Below are 15,824 nucleotides of genomic sequence, written 5' to 3' on the forward strand. Positions count from 1 at the left end.
TAATATCAGCTTGTTAGGTGAGTGCTTGAAAAAGTTAGCCAAAACTTTCACAGCAAAAATGTTTAGGACACCCTCATCAGAGAGTGTTCCTCCGAGACAGTGCTCCTACTCATGCTGTTTGTGAAACAAACAAGGCCGGTTTTGTAGCATTTTAATGGGAAATCATTAGACATCCACCTTTTGTACTGGTTTGGCTCATTCTGACTTCTTGGTTTTTTTTCTTCTTCTTCTTCTTCTTTTTTTTTTTTTTAAGTTTTTTTTTTAAATTTATTTGAAAGGCAAAGAGAGTGAGAGAGAGAGAGAGGGATCAATCTTCCATCTTCTGGTTCACTCCCCACATGCCTGCATCAGCCAGGACTGGGCCACATCGAAACCAGGAACCAGGAGCTCTACCAGGTTTCCCACGTGAGCCATCACATGCTGCCCCCTAGGTGTGCTAGCAGGAAGTTCAATCAGAAGCAAGGGCAGATTGAGGCCTAGTGTGGGATGTGGGCATCACAAGCACAGTAGCTTAATCCACTTCGCCACAACGCCTGCCCCTCATTCTGACTTCCTTTTGGTTCCTCACCTTAAATAGAAACCTTGGGGCTGGCAGCTCATTGGCATAGCAGGTAAAGCCACTGCCTGCAAGTGCTGGCATCCCATATGGGCGCCTATTCGAGTCCCAGCTGCTCCGCTTCCAATACAGCTCCCTGCTGATGGCTTGGGAAAGCAGTGAAGGATGGCCCAAGTGCTTGGGCTCCTGCACCCATGTGAGAGACCAGGAAAACGCTCCTGGCCTTGGATTGGCCCTGCTCTGGCTGTTGAGGCCATTTAGGGAGTGAACCAACAGATGGATCTCACTGTTGTCTTTCTCTGTAACTCTGCCTTTCAAATAAATAAATAACTGTTTAAAAAAAAATCTTTAAGGCACCCATCTTTCTTCAGTTAGTAATGTAGAAATCATTATATTAGAATGATTGCATTACCAACATCTTCAGTGCTTTAAAAATGGATTGAATGAGTAGTCGTCATGACCAAAGTGTCTCAAACTTGATGGAGTTTATGTTGCAAAGTTGTAAGTTTTTGTTTCTGATCTCTTTATTTTCCATGATGTCTCTGAAGTCCCTTCATGTAGGCAAACGTGCAAAACAATTAACTGTGCACTGTTATAGAGGGGGAGGCAGAGTGATGGGGGAACTCAGGAAGCAGGTGTTGTAGAAGGGGCTCTGTCTGGGCCTATGCCCAAGCAGAAGAGTCAAACGGAGACTTGAACTTTTGAAGTGCCCTGTATGGGTTTGTCATGGGACCACTGAAAGTAGACATTAGGATTTGCAGTCAGAATGACCTGAGATTTCTTCTAACCTTGCTGGTTTTAAGGGATTCTTCAGTGTCCTTAGGAAGCTCTTGAAGACAGTGGCTCTGAATTTGGGGTGTGTGTGTGTGTGTAGAGAGGAGGGGTGTGTAGAAGGCTTAGGGTGTCCCACAGATGAATTCCCGTGCCCTGCTGTTCCTCTCCCTGGTTGCCTGTGGTGAGACCTACAGGGGTGATGTCTGGGGAGGGAAGGAAAGCAGCAGGCACGCGGTGCTGTGGGGGCCCCTGAGCATCAGGGTCAAACGCGGGAGCTACTGACGTTCACGAGAAATGTGCTTCCTCACAGGATGCCTTTGACGACGTGGTGAAATACTTTGGAGAAAACCCCAAGACAACGCCGCCTTCTGTCTTCTTTCCCGTCTTCGTTCGCTTTGTGAAAGCTTATAAGGTAAGCAGGAGAAGGGTGTGCTGTGAAGCCGTCCCTGAGGCCCAGCTGCCCTGCAGGGGCCTCCCGGTTCCCTGGGCAGCGGGTCTGTGAGGTGGAGCCTGAGAGCTCCTTGGGCCCTCCGGCCATTCCTAGTCTTTGTCCACTGGGCCAGTCCCAGACCGCAACCGGAAAACAAAGTCTCCTGGCTGCCCCCTGGGAGTAGGTGAGGTGCTCCAAGTCCCTTGGCACCCCATTCTTGTATGGTGACCCATGCAGACAAGGTAAGGGATTTAGAAAATGCAGTCTTCCCATGGAGTTGTGAAAGTGAGCTATCACCCAGGGCCAAGGTGTGCAGCTGCCGTCAGGGAGAGCCTGCGGGGCAGGTCCTGGCCTTTTAGCTGGCGCTTCTCCAGAGTGGCCTGAAGCCTGGTGCTGCTGAGGATGGTTGCTGCCCCCTGGTGCTGTGTCTGGAGCAGTAAGAGCCCTTTCCAGGGGAGGCCCTCTTGGATATCATCGAGGACCATGGGCTTGAAAAAGTGTTCGACTCGAAGGGGCCTGTGTCCAAACAGCTTGTTCTTTGAGAAAGAATGACAAGGAAGACTTTAGAAGACTTTATCATCTCACATGGGAAACTTTGCAGTCTCTACTGGTGTCAGCGGTGGAAGGACAAGTGTCTGTTGGAGAGGGGATTTTCTGTACTTTTGGGGGAAATCCCACTGGGAATAAGGGGCCCTCCTATAGCACCACTACAACTGATGGCTTCAGGGAATCCTCCTTGAGCCTGTAACTGAAACTGCACAAGATAAAATATTGAGCTGCCTCCTCTCAGCAGGGATCTCAGGAGGTGCTGGCAGTGGGGGTAGACACGCAGCGCTATCTACCAAGTGCAAGGCACTGGGCGGGCTGGGAGCAATGGGAAGGTCCTTGGCCAGCAGCCGCTGCTCACTGATACCCCACAGTCCCTGGCTGGCAGTGCCAGTGAGCTGCAGAGGCAGCCTGAGGTGCACTCTAAGGTCAAAACCTAAAATGTATGCCATTATAAAACTGTCGCACAGTCCCCGGCTTCAGGAAGGGTCTGAGTAGAGCAGTACCCTAAGCATGTTCCTTCCACTTCATCTCTTCCCCTGGTGGTCTTCTGAGCTGGTTCAGGGAGGCACTTGCCAAGCTGCCACGTTCCAGGATGTCTTCCTTGTGGCACTGACCTGGGGACTCTAAGGGCCGAGGCAGGGGCTTTAGGATGTTAGTCCCCTTTTCCTTTCCCAAGTATGAGCCAAGATAGAACTGAAGACAAAAGCAACAGAGATCAGACATTGTCGCTGACAGAAGCTGGGCTGGAGGATTGGGTCTGTGAACTTGTACTTCAGGCCTGATTTAGATAGATGACCTATCCCTTAGTGTCCAGCTCGACAATCACAAGTATCTTTGAGGGAGGCTGGCTTCAGAAGAGAGAGAAGAGAGAGACCCAGAGGGCTGAGCTGAACCTGATCAGTTCCTTCTCCCAGATTCATCGGACAAGCCACCCCACCTCCCTTGGGAAGAAGTGAGCTATGGGAGAGAGAGTCCAAGGGTATCTCTCTGGTGAGGCCCCTAAATGGGTCCAGAGGCCAAGGTAATGGAGGTTTTTCCCCAACAGTGGACAAAATGCAGAAGGATCTTCCATCCTGCTTTCTGGGAAGCTGTAGGCAGGTGGACGGATTCTGGGAGCAAAACAATCTCATGTGAAAATCACTGAGCGTGGATGCTGGAAGGAAAGGTGCCCCCTCAGATCAGTGGGACTGACAGAGTGCAGTGGGAGCAGAGGAAGGGATCGGTAGGAGCGGACTTGTGAGTGGGTGGCGGGGGGTGGTCCTCAATGACCAGCTTTGGGAAAGATGGGACCGATAGAGGGACACTGAACCTGGATTCAGAGTTAAATATGGGCAGAGGGGGTGTATCTCCTGCATCTTCCATTTCCTTGTAACTCCTGATTCACAAGGATTTGCAAGTGGTGACTTAGAGAAATCATGACTGCCGTCTTTTCCATGGATGTGACCTTTTTGGTTCTTTCGTGTTACCTAGCAAGCAGAAGAGGAAAATGAGCTGAGGAAGAAGCAGGAACAAGCCCTCATGGAAAAGCTCCTGCAGCAGGAAGCTCTCATGGAGCAGCAGGACCCAAAGGTAAGAGTGCCCAGTCCCTGCGATACGCCCAGGCGAGGAGATGCTCTGGAGCTCCTGGGAGGCAGGAGTAGACCCGGCAGCACGCCCACCTGCCCGGGATCCTGCCCGGGATCCTGCCCTCTGCCCTCCAGGACTTGGAAACCTGGCAAGAGGGAAGTCGCTCCTGCATTATTGTGTCCAGGCAGTCACTGGAGTAAGGCTGGGTGCGTGTTTGTGTTGCATTTCCAAGTTTATAGAGAACAGGAATGGATGTTAGTTGGATTCATAAGGTGAGCTTAGTGTCCATGGAGGGTTTCGTGCGGCTGCTCATTCGTGCTGGCCTGCAGGGCTTTGCCAGGAGGAATGGCAGTGAGCGTACGTGTCACGGAGGATGACCTCACGGGATTGTTTTCTTCGTTGGGAGCCTTGAGTAAAGGAGAAGCCTGTGCTTACTCCCGGCTGCCATAGGATCCAGCCTTCTCCTCGATACTGGGTGCAGAGTGTGTGTGTCCTCCAGCGAAAGCTTGTGTGCTCCCCAGCAGCTTCCTGGGTCTTTGTGCATATGCACAGCGCATTGGGATCACGCTGTCTGTGATTTGGGTTGAGCCTCTAATAGTGTAACAAAGTAAGCAGCACATTTCCAGTCTGCTCAAATCTCCAGGGGGCGCTGACGCCACTCACGTCTGCCCTTCTTTCCTCTCAGTCCCCTTCTCATAAATCAAAGAGGCAGCAGCAAGAACTGATCGCAGAGTTAAGGCGGCGGCAAGTGAAAGACAACAGACACGTTTATGAGGGAAAAGATGGTGCCATTGAAGACATTATCACAGGTAAAGTATGTTTCCATACTGTGGCGCGTGGAGATCCCACTAGCCTCACGCGGACTGGGCTCTAGGCAGATTTTGCCCAGGGGTTGGCAACTTCGTTCAGATCTAGAATTATACCCAGAGACTCCATGCTAGGGGTTGAAGTTCATTATAGCAGCGTATGTATTGGCCCAACACACTCTGACAGATCTGTTTCTCAGTATCATTGGAACCCTGTAGGCTTCAGCAGTGCTGCTTCTCCTAATGGTTTTCCATTATTTTCAATTTTATCATGCTCCATGTTCCTCATGGCCACCCCTACCCACCTGCCTGATAAATAAATGTAGCTAAGACCCACTGAGCTTTGTGCTAACTACCATCCCTGCAGGCTCCCCCCAGCATGCCCGTTAGGAGCCTCCTTACTCATTCAGAGTCCTTGAACTCAAAAGGAAGTCAGGGCCTGGTACTTTACTATGGATGATCCAGTGGGCTTCTAGCCCAGGGTTGGCCACTACCTGTTCTGCCAGCTAGGAACCATGTGTAACCCAGTGTGGTTCTTTTAGCCTCATGTTTCCTGTTTGAACCAGTTCTTCTGGGTTGCTGTACTTTGTCTTACAGATCACCATGCTAATTTGGGCTATTGTCTGGTAGCAGTGGCACAAAGTGACTTTTTTCATGTCTGCTGCACATGAATGCTGTGTATCAGCGTTTAAGACACTTATAAGCTTTTTATATGGGAAAATTCAAAGATAGACGAAAGCATAGTGAAGAGTATGGGAGCTCCCATGTGCCTTGGGATTATTTTGAAGCACATCCAATACATATTCTGTTTGGAAATATTTTGCTTTAATGTCTTCCAAAAATAGGGGCCCTAGAAAAATAAAAACATACCCACAGTACACCTCCCCCCTTTTTTCAAGATTTATTTGAAAGAGTTACACAGAGAGAGAAGGAGAGGCAGAGAGAGAGGTCTTCCATCCACTGGTTCACTCCTCAATTGGCTGTAACAGCAGGAGCTGCACCGATCCATAGCCAGTAGCCCAGAGCTTCTTCCAGGTCTCCATGCGGGTGCAGGGGCCCAAGGACTTGGGCCATCTTCTACCACTTTCCCAGGCCATAGCAGAGAGCTGGATTGGAAGTGGAGCAGCCAGGACTTGAACCGGTGCTCATATGGGATGCCAACACTGCAGGTGGTGGCTTTACCCACTATGCCACAGCATCAGCCCCCACATTAGCCTTTTTACTTACTACCCAAACTGACAAGTTCTTAATATCAGATATCTAGTCATTATTCACATTTTCCCAGTTGTCCTAATTTCTTAAAAAACCTAATTCCTGGTCATGTTTTTTTCATTTCTTATTATAGCTTAGCCAACACTGAAAACTGGGGTCTCAAACTGTGAAACCCACACATTTTTTTCACCAACTCAGACCCAGCGGAATTAAATAGAGAAATTAGACAAACAGATAAACCAGATAAGATAGTCATGGATTTTTTTTTTAAAGAGTCAATAATGGTTCAGATTAAAGTAGTGTAGGGTCTGAAAGGGCGGTGGCCGATGGAGATGCCATTCTCTACGCACAGTGCACATGCTTTCGGCGTACGTGTGCCTGCTAGTGTCTGAGTGGCCTGCAGAGGCCTTCAAATTAAAGCCCCCTTGTTGAGCATGTGTCCTTGCCGCCTCCACACTGAGAGAGAAAGCCTACTCTGAACGAGACCAGGAACAGATCTCCTCTCTAGGTAAGCACTCCTTAGTCTCAGCACCCCAGTAAGATGAACTTGTAGGTAGGGAAGCATGCAACATTGTAATGAACGACTTGGCGTTCTGTTTAACCTGGATGTGTCTCCATCCCAAAGACACCTGGCTTTATGAAAGGAATGCAATGTCCATTTTCTGTGTCCCTGACCTAAGCGATTGATCTACCAGAGGAGGTGATGCGTATCTCCCTCTCGAGCAGTTTTTATTCTCCTTGGAATGCATTCCATTTTCTGCTCTGCTCCTAAGCCCCAGGTTGAAAAACCCTTATAGACTTCCATGAACTAACTGGAGTATACCTCCTGTTCCCCGTTTCCTGCCCACCCTCTCCCCGCCTCCGTCCCCAGGTATGATTAACAAAGCACTAACCATGAACTAATGTGATGGATCTTGGCTTTTTCCTCTCTTTGTCTGTGTTGTTTGGCTGTCATTCTCAATGCAGTGCTGAAGACTGTGCCCTTTACCGCTCGCACCGCCAAGCGTGGCTCTCGGTTTTTCTGCGAACCTGTTCTCACTGAGGAATACCATTACTAAACTATTACTCTTTCTCACCTGATGCTCTTAAAAGGTTGCTACAGGTTTTTGGTTTTTTTGTTTTGTTTTGTTTTTTGACAACTTATGTCCCCCTCTGTGTGTGTGTCAGGGCCGACCAGTGTGTAGCATGGAATTACCATCTCCATCATGTTGTATTTTATGTTGTCCTCATGCTGCATGGTTTTGCATTTCAATTATTACTGCTCACTCACTGCCACTTTCAGTACTTACATGTAACCCACATTGCTGTGACAGTCTGGGCATGGCTGACACTTGAATTAATAGAATTGCTTGAAGAAATTTGCAGAAAAATGGTAAAACAGAGAACTTCTTTGAAAATCAGGATTGGGACCAAGGAGACTGTAAGATTTTTGGACTTAAATGTTTGAATACAAAGTGATAGTGTCATTACTATTACGGCTAACATTTGCTGAGCACTTTTGCTGTGCTCTAATAGGTTTATGGATATTACACTAGCCACCACCCCCCCTTTAAAAACATAGCCAGTTAACAGTGCTCAGAGTGTTCTGAAACTGCAAAATGATTCGCAGAAGGAACTTTGAATCATGCACAGCTATAAATTGGGCCTTTCTTAGCTGTCTTGTGCAGTCCATAATGTAATGGAACTGAATTCACAATGTACACTTAACCCTGGCATTGTTTAGAAGTCTGAATGCTGATATTGGCAATCCATGGCCTCACAGCACCCCACGCTGAGCTGGTCACATCTGTTCCCTCTGAGTGTCATGCCCAAGTGTAATTATGAGCAATTCCATGTTGGAACAAAGCTATGATGCAGGAAGAGTCAACAAAGATGCAGGAGCTCACACCATCTTATCCTCATTCATACCTCTTCACGGTGACTTTGTTCCATGTCAAACCCAGCGTATTTCTTCTGTGAGATTATCTCTGGACCTGCTTCTTGGATCAGGATAGTGGCACCAGAAATACAAGCAACAAATACCTATCATTGGAAAATGCCACTATTCTTAGAAGTCAAAAAAGATAACCAAATTTTCTCAGTAAGTAACTTCCTGGGCTTAGATTGTGATGACACTTCTCTAGTGCCTTGCTGACTAGAAAAGTTATGAGGTAAGCCCATACTGTCATTGGAAATAGCTGTGGATTGACAGTCATGCTGAGGTTGACATGGAATTGGGTGTTTGTTTTGTGTTGACTATGACTTGCTCTTGTCATGTATGTTCTTCTGTCTCGTGACATCAAAGGGCATAGTGTGTGTCTGCCTGCTCTGCAGTGTACTTACCCACCAGTGCTTATTAACAGGCTAGACACTGCTTGGTCTATGTTTGCTGTCAGTTTTACTTAAGCTGGACTGTCTTTCTGGAGCCAATCTTCAAAGCAGCTTGGAACTGGGTGGTCAGAGCTGGGTTGGAAGACACACTCATCCTTCCCTTGTTTTATCTAACTTCTGATAGCAATGGCCTTCCAGTCTCCTCCTCTGTTGGCTAACATGCCCGGGAATGTTAAGCACTAAGTTGAGTTGCTTTCCATTTTCATCCCATTTTTACTTAACCATCATTTTGTGTTTTTGTTTTTTTTCTGTTTAGCCTTAAAGAAGAATAATATCACTAAATTTCCAAATGTTCACTCGAGGGTAAGGATTTCTTCTAGCACACCGGTGGTGGAGGATACACAGAGCTGGCAAGCATCACTTTTTACTTAGCTTCCTCCTCTCTCTGTTTGCAGATCAATGGTTTCAATCTATGGTGAAGGGTGATATTGGTGACAGTATGATCAGGGAAAAGTCTTTGTACTCATATTCTGCTGATGTGAGGCTGGGCTTGTCTCTCAACTTTTTCTTGGCCTACTTCCATGTTCCTAAGTGTGCTGGCTTGGGCAAGGTATTTGTTGATCAGACAGTAGTTGGTCCAGATGCCAGGCTGTCCTTTCGCTACTCCTTTCTCAGCCTTCATGTTGTTCAGTTAACCCCATATGATCTGGAGGTTGAAAAGAGACCCTGGCCTGGAAACATGATCTACAGCATTTGAGGGAGTGGGATCTTTAGAACTAATTGCTTCAAGGTCTCAGTGATTGTGGCTTTTTGGCCAAAGGTGGTCGTCTGGCCTTCTGTTGCCAGTTTGGGTTAGGATGTGAGGGCTCAAAGAGATCAGAGCATGCCAAATGATTGTTTGCTTGACTTTGGATGGTGGGCAGGGTCACAAATTAGTGAGTCGGGAGCTAGGAGGGTAGGCCTCATGGAGGCTCTGCTATACCTGAAGGGCTAGGTTTCAGCTCCAGAATAGTCAGTGTATGGATTTGGGCCCAGTATGGCCACATATTCCAATTTTTCAAGAGAAGCCGGACAGACACCCTCGTCTTCATTTTATTTACCACGTTAAATTTCAGGAAACTATATGGGGCAATGTGGTGCTTCATTAGCTCCATTTTCAATTTACCAAGTACATGAAGGGATTATAAAACAGATTCAATTTGTATTAATTCTGTTATTGGTATTTCCCTTCCTGAAGGTAGCAGAAGTCAACAATACTAAGATAAGCAAAGGGAAATATATTTGAAGGTACTTTAGAAAATTATGGAAGATAGAATTAATAGAAGTTTATTTTGGTGCAAAAGATTTTGAAATTTGTGCATAGTTTTTAACGTGCATTTTCTTTTTGAAGATCCCTTGCATTTTACAAAACAAGGGGGAAGTACAAAGCCTCCTTTATTATTATGTTTTTCATTATGTCCTTACTCCTTCAAAAGGAGGCTACTTGCTGGCTAGGCCATCTGCCTTACTTTATTCAAGAATATCCCACATATTCGGAGTGCTTAAATAAAATTCCTTTGTTCATCCAATAGAGCAGAATCTTCTTAAACCAGAATGTGGTAATTATTTTCTTTTACAAGACATTTTTTCTTTGTCAGGGAGGATGCAGTTCCCTAGTTACTGGTTCAGGAGCTGGGAACTCAATCTGGGGTCTCCCATGTGGGCAGCAGGGACTCAGGTACTTGAGCCATCACCTGCTGCCTCCCAGGGTGCACATAAACACGAAACTGGAATTAGGCAAGGAGGAGCCAAACCTAGGTGCTCTGTTGAGATGTGGGCATTCCAGGTGGCTTCTTAACTGCTAATGCCCAATGTCCCTCCCTCCCCTTGTCAGGCGTCTGTGCACTGGCTACACAAACTAGAAAATGCGGAATGGCCCATGTCTCCTTGCAGATGAAACAAAGTATTGGGTAGCAGGAAAGTATACTCAGGGATTAGAATATTATTTCAGTGTAGATTTCATTAACTGGATATTATGTCTAATTTGCAAAATGATAAAGTAATTGTGTAGGTAGGCTAATGCAATAAAAATAACAGAACCAGTATCTGCAAACTATAGGTCAGGACAATCTGACCTATTTAGTTTTGCAGTTTACAATTAATTGCAATTAATGATATGACAATTAGGCTTCCAGAAAAAACTAAGCCACAGCTGCTTCTATTTCAAGAAACCTTAAAAGACTTCAACTAGTCTCCCTGGTCAGCGACAAAAATAATCTCTTTTGTACTTTTTTTCTCTCCAAGTCCCAGAATCCTAACCAGTACTGCATCCTTTTTTGTTTGATTGTAAATATAAAAGGCAAATGCTTTGGTTCAGTGCTCAATGAGTTTGAAGGGCCCATTAGTTGACTCTTCCACACAAGCTGCTTTGATTGGCTGCCAGCTGGCCTTTGTCTTGTTAGACACATGGTATTAAAGGTTGCTATTCTTTCATTGGCACTCTCTTCTTTACAGATCTTAGAAACCAACCATACAGACGAGCCGACGCGGTGAGGAGAAGTGTCAGGCGGCGCTTTGATGATCAGAACTTGCGTTCTGTTAATGGTGCAGAAATAACAATGTGACCCCAGCGACCTGCCTACATGAAGAGGGTGTGCGTGAATGAAACTGCCCATGTGAACTTTATGTGCTATTATTTAACTGCAGCCTTCAACACAAATATTTTAAGGGCTCAGATTTAGCAAACACATAGAAATTTTAAAATGATGGGCTTTCCTTTCAACCCTTGTTAACAAGTGCCTAAAAATGGAAGTACCTGCTCAGATTAATCAAAGCAATAGGATTTGATTTGATTAGGTATCTTTTTTACACCAATGTTATTCAGTTTTTTAACCAAAATGTAAATTTCCTATTAAAATCATTACCTGCCATGTGATTGTGCCATGATTATCCACCCTGGTTTCCTGTTAAGTTGTAAATAACATGGATGCATCTGCTGTGGGCTTCCTTTACTGAGATGTCTTTTAAGGAGTTAATTTTGTCTCAGCCATATCCGTAAGTTTTGTATTTATAAGGACTCAAAACATGGAAGAAAAGTCACATAAACTACTTGTATCCATAACTAAGCCCAGGCAAAGTGCAAACAAGATGCAATTGCAGTGGCACAGAAGAACTTAGTCTCTGCTTTCACCTTCTACTTTGTTCTAGGTGGCAGATACGGTCACTGGGGTGAATGCAAGGATGTGATGGCATAACATGCTGTCCAGCACTTATCTGCAGTACTGTGTTCTTCAGCTTGAGGCAGCTTTTTTAATGCAAATGTATTTATTAACTGGCACTAAATTTAACATCTCAGTATTAAGATTTCTGAGGACCATTATAGGTCAATCCTGAGTAGAAACTGGTGCCTTGCTAGCCAGGGAGTTCACTAGCTCTGTCAACAAACACTCAAAATTACACTTGCTAGCAGGGTAGTGTTAGGAACCTGGCTTTGTTCTCCTCTGACAATCGCAGTGTTTTTGGTTTTTTTGGGGGAGGTAGGAGGGGTATCTTTTTTTTTTTTTTTTTTTTTTTTTTGGTAAATCGCAGATGATACATTTGACATCATGCACTGAAGCTAAATTTTTCTGTGATTCCCAGATTATTTATGGGGAAGTACATTTAAGTTGCTGAAAAATATTGAGATTAAGGTTAAGTGGTATTTGTAATGGAGCTAAATGGCTAATTAAGCCATTGTTAATTTTCTTTCCTCTCTGGCAGGGCACTTGACCCATTCCAAAGTCAAAAACTGGACTAAGCTAAATTTATACTTTCCATAATATACATTCTGCTTCTGGCTTACCTTCTTGGTACATTACCATCAATATATTAATTGTAAAGTTTATTGTATAGTATTTAACCACTGAATTTCTTATTTTATGTTGTGCTTATGTGAACCCCTTGGTGAAGGTCCCTTTTCCTTGGATAACGTGTAGTTATATGACCTCTTTTTAAATGTACAGATATTTTGCTATAAAACTGGTGCAGTTTTTTATGGTTTTTACACTTCTCTTTAATTCCCACTCTAAGCCTCTGGGTAATATTGTAAATATTGTTTAAAGATTCATCGGCCTACCTACGCTATACAATCTGAATGTTATTTTAACTTATAGTTTTTTTTTTTAATATATATTTAACTACAAGGACAGTTTAGAGATCTGTTAAATTTCACTTTAGTGTACCTATTCACAGATTACTTTTGAGCTGCCACCTGCTGGTACATAAATGTGTACTTTAAAAAGAACATGCCAAGATTTTGTCTTTCAGTTAACATGCTTTCTGATGAAAATAGCAATTTGGCTGTGAGAGACACAAGACAAATAGTTGGAACTTTATTACAAAGCAGCTGTTTTCCAAAGCTCATTGGTGACATCTATGTTAAAATAATTGCCTATTATTCTTCAAATAGACAATGATGTTGGCATGTTCTTTACTGTTAGTCTATTAATGGGCCTGCTTCTTTAGCAACATTAGAAATGTTTTATAAAAGCAATTCATGTTACTTTTCTGGTCTTTTCATGGCATATGAGCAAATAAACTATTTACACTACTATTCTGTAATATGTAGTGATCATTCAGTGGTGCAATTTAGGGGGTTTCAGATGTTTTATATAGACTTTTTCTTTCTAGAAGCACCCATCTTGCTATTTCAACTCAGTCCAAATATTTTGTTAAATTTTAGGAAGAATCTCTTTGTGTGAAATTTTGATTACTTCGTATTTGGAATACAGGAAAACTTTTTTTTTTTTTTTTAATATTGAAGGATGTATCTCCAAAGTCTTACTGATAACAGCAATCACTCTTGTTTTGTGAGATCCCATGTCTCCTCCACTCCCCCAACTTCTAGTTTGGGTGTTATACAGAAGGTTACGTGAGGATTACAAAGAGGTAATGCTATACCCAACAATAGCTGGCAAAGCACACAAAAGTAGTAACTCTTAAGTTATCCAATTCAAGAAAGTATAAAATTATTTTAGAAAACGTAGAGGGCTATATGGTCATTTAAGGAATTGTTGTCACAATTACCAGTGTATTTTACATTTTTCACACTTGGCGGTTTACAATTATGCTCCTCACAACAAGCCTGTTAGCCATTTATTATTTACTGTTACACACATGCAGAAACCAAGCACACAAAATTTAGTGCCTCAGGGTCATGAATCTAGCTGGTGAAAAAGCCTGTACAAGCACAGATCATTGTTCACATGTCAATGTGTTTTCTGTTTCACAGTTAAGATACTGTAGTACAGGGGCTTGTACTGTGGCACAGTGGGTTAATGCCCTGGCCTGAAGCACCGGCATGCCATATGGGCGCCAGTTCAAGACCTGGCTACTCCACTTCTGAGCCAGCTCTCTACTATGGCCTGGGAAAGCAGTAGAAGATGGCCCAAGTCCTTGGGTCCCCACACCGACGTGGGAGACCAGGAAGAAGATCCTGGCTTCGGACCAGGACAGCTCCGGCAGTTTGCAGCCAATTAGGGAGTGAACCAGCGAATAGAAGATCTCTCTCTCTCTCTGCCTCTCCTCTCTCTGTGGAACTCTTTCAAATAAATAAAATAATTTTTTTTTAAAAAAGTGTAATACAGTTTTCTTTTATGTAAAGGCAAAAAATTATATTCTGCACTTAATAATCTCCAATTTGTTATATATACCAGGACAAATGCCTAATGCTAAAAGAAGTCTTAGTATTCCACAAATTCAGAAAGTTTTCAAATCCAAACTCTACCAGTAAGTTAAAGTAAGGCTATATGGCTAGGTTTAGGAGATTAAATACCAATGGGATCTATTTTAAAAAGATGTTTTACCAGTGACATGGGAATTAAATACCCCTACTCTCCCATTAACACTTAAGTATACCAAAATGCTCATTCTTTGACTCTTTGGCTCAACATACAGTGGGACTTGATATTAGTCAATAACTTTGCTTTTCTTTAACATATTGGATTTGTCTTTATAGAATTACCCAGTTTTCCCTGGAAGATATATGTGAATTGTAAAACAAACAATATAAAAAACAAATGCATGAAGGAAATGTTGACATACTTTTGCTTTTTTTTTTCCGGTCTAACATTTCAGCAAATAAAACAAGTATTATACTCAGGAAATAGGATGTGGGCTTCTAGCAACTCAACACAGAACTGCTGCCTATGACAGGTGTTTAAAGGAAAAAGATGCAAATCTTTTATTTAGTAAAGATGGCTTTTTTTTCTAATTTATTTACAAAAGGTCTAACTGTATATGAAGTTCTTTACATCAAAACAGAACTGATAATCTGGTCATTACAAACACAGAAAACAAACTGTGTTTCCCCTTTTACTCACCTTTCAGAACAAGTCCTCGGTTCAGTTGGAGAGGTAGGTAAGACCAAAACCTACCAGGAAAGTTCAGATAGGACCAAAACAAGTATGTAAGTGATACATTTAGATACCCTATGGAATGACATAGTATAGAATAAACAAATGATATAGTTAGAATCTGATCTGATTAGCTGGCCACCTGGTGTTCTGCAGTCTGATGGTGTGTGTATTCCAATTCCTCTGAAAATGCAAACATCAATGATCAGTTGTTAATCACTAACACTGAGATGGGCTTGAGTAAGATACTACTGAAAATCACAAAAGCAGTTTTGACAATCTTTACATTAAAAGATTATAAAGTACAGAATTTACCTTGGTTAAGGTTAAAAACCTTAAGCTGGGTAAACAAACTAAAATGGAGAGCTAAAGGGTACGTGGGTAATTGGAAAGTCATCTCTCTCTTCCCACTGTCAGCTCCAGCAAACTCTGAGTACCTGCCACATCAACTGATTGGCTTATATTAAAAAGAAGCCCAAAATGACTACATTCAACTTAGAAATTACATCTGTTCCAACAAGCTTTTGGACACTATGATTATGCCTGAGGTTTTAGTTGTGGGTGAGTATGGTTTTTTGCAGTATAGCGTTTTCAAGTCCTTTCATACAGATGAATACTTCAGATGCTGCATGAGTGCATACATCAATTGATATTTTTCAGTCCTTAGGTAAGTGCCTGCTATGTAGGGAGTGTTATGTATGCAGCAGCAAACAAACAAAAATCCCTGCCACTGAGGAACTTAACATGTTGATATCCACACCAAGACAGAAAACAAGAAAAATGAAGAATTAAGTCAAAACAATTAGAAAATGTAACAAGGTAAGAAAAATGAAGGTAAGAATTAAGAGACTCATATATACCTATTTGAATCGTTCCATGAAAACCACCATTTTTCCGCTATGCAAATGAGTGATTCTACCTAGGAATGTAGGATGGTTGAATTAAAATTTTCCTGGTACTGAGACAGATATGTCTTCAAAGGAAAAGGAAAAGTCTCAAGGAAATAGTGGCTAGCACTGTGGCACAGAAGGTTAAGTTGTAGCCTGTGACACCGCATTGCATATGGGTGCTGGTTTAAGTCCTGGCTGCTCCATTTCTGATGCAGCTCCCTGCTAATGTGCCTCAGAAAGCAGCTGATGGCACTTAAACTCATGTGGGAGACCCGGAATAAGTCTGGCCCTATCCCTGTCCATTACAGCCATTTAAGGAGTGAACCAAGGGATAGAAGGTCTCTTGGCTTGTTTGCTCTA

General features: G+C 43.4%; 1 protein-coding gene across 5 annotated transcripts in view; it reads left to right on the top strand.

Annotated features, from left to right (window-relative positions):
• Positions 1 to 12,883, top strand: part of FMNL2 (formin like 2) — a 353,117-nt gene extending 340,234 nt beyond the window's left edge. The window contains exons 23-27 of one of the 5 annotated variants that reach the window (XM_062186780.1): positions 1,641 to 1,742; positions 3,780 to 3,878; positions 4,561 to 4,684; positions 8,520 to 8,566; positions 10,697 to 12,882. In XM_062186780.1, the coding sequence (XP_062042764.1) occupies positions 1,641 to 1,742; positions 3,780 to 3,878; positions 4,561 to 4,684; positions 8,520 to 8,566; positions 10,697 to 10,735 (411 nt within the window). In that variant the 3' untranslated portion in view covers positions 10,736 to 12,882. The other 4 variants (XM_062186771.1, XM_062186790.1, XM_062186799.1 and 1 more) reach the window with 4 other exon arrangements.
• Positions 12,884 to 15,824: the final 2,941 nt, after the last annotated feature.

Source organism: Lepus europaeus, chromosome 1, assembly GCF_033115175.1.
Source record: "Lepus europaeus isolate LE1 chromosome 1, mLepTim1.pri, whole genome shotgun sequence".
NCBI lineage: Eukaryota > Metazoa > Chordata > Mammalia > Lagomorpha > Leporidae > Lepus > Lepus europaeus.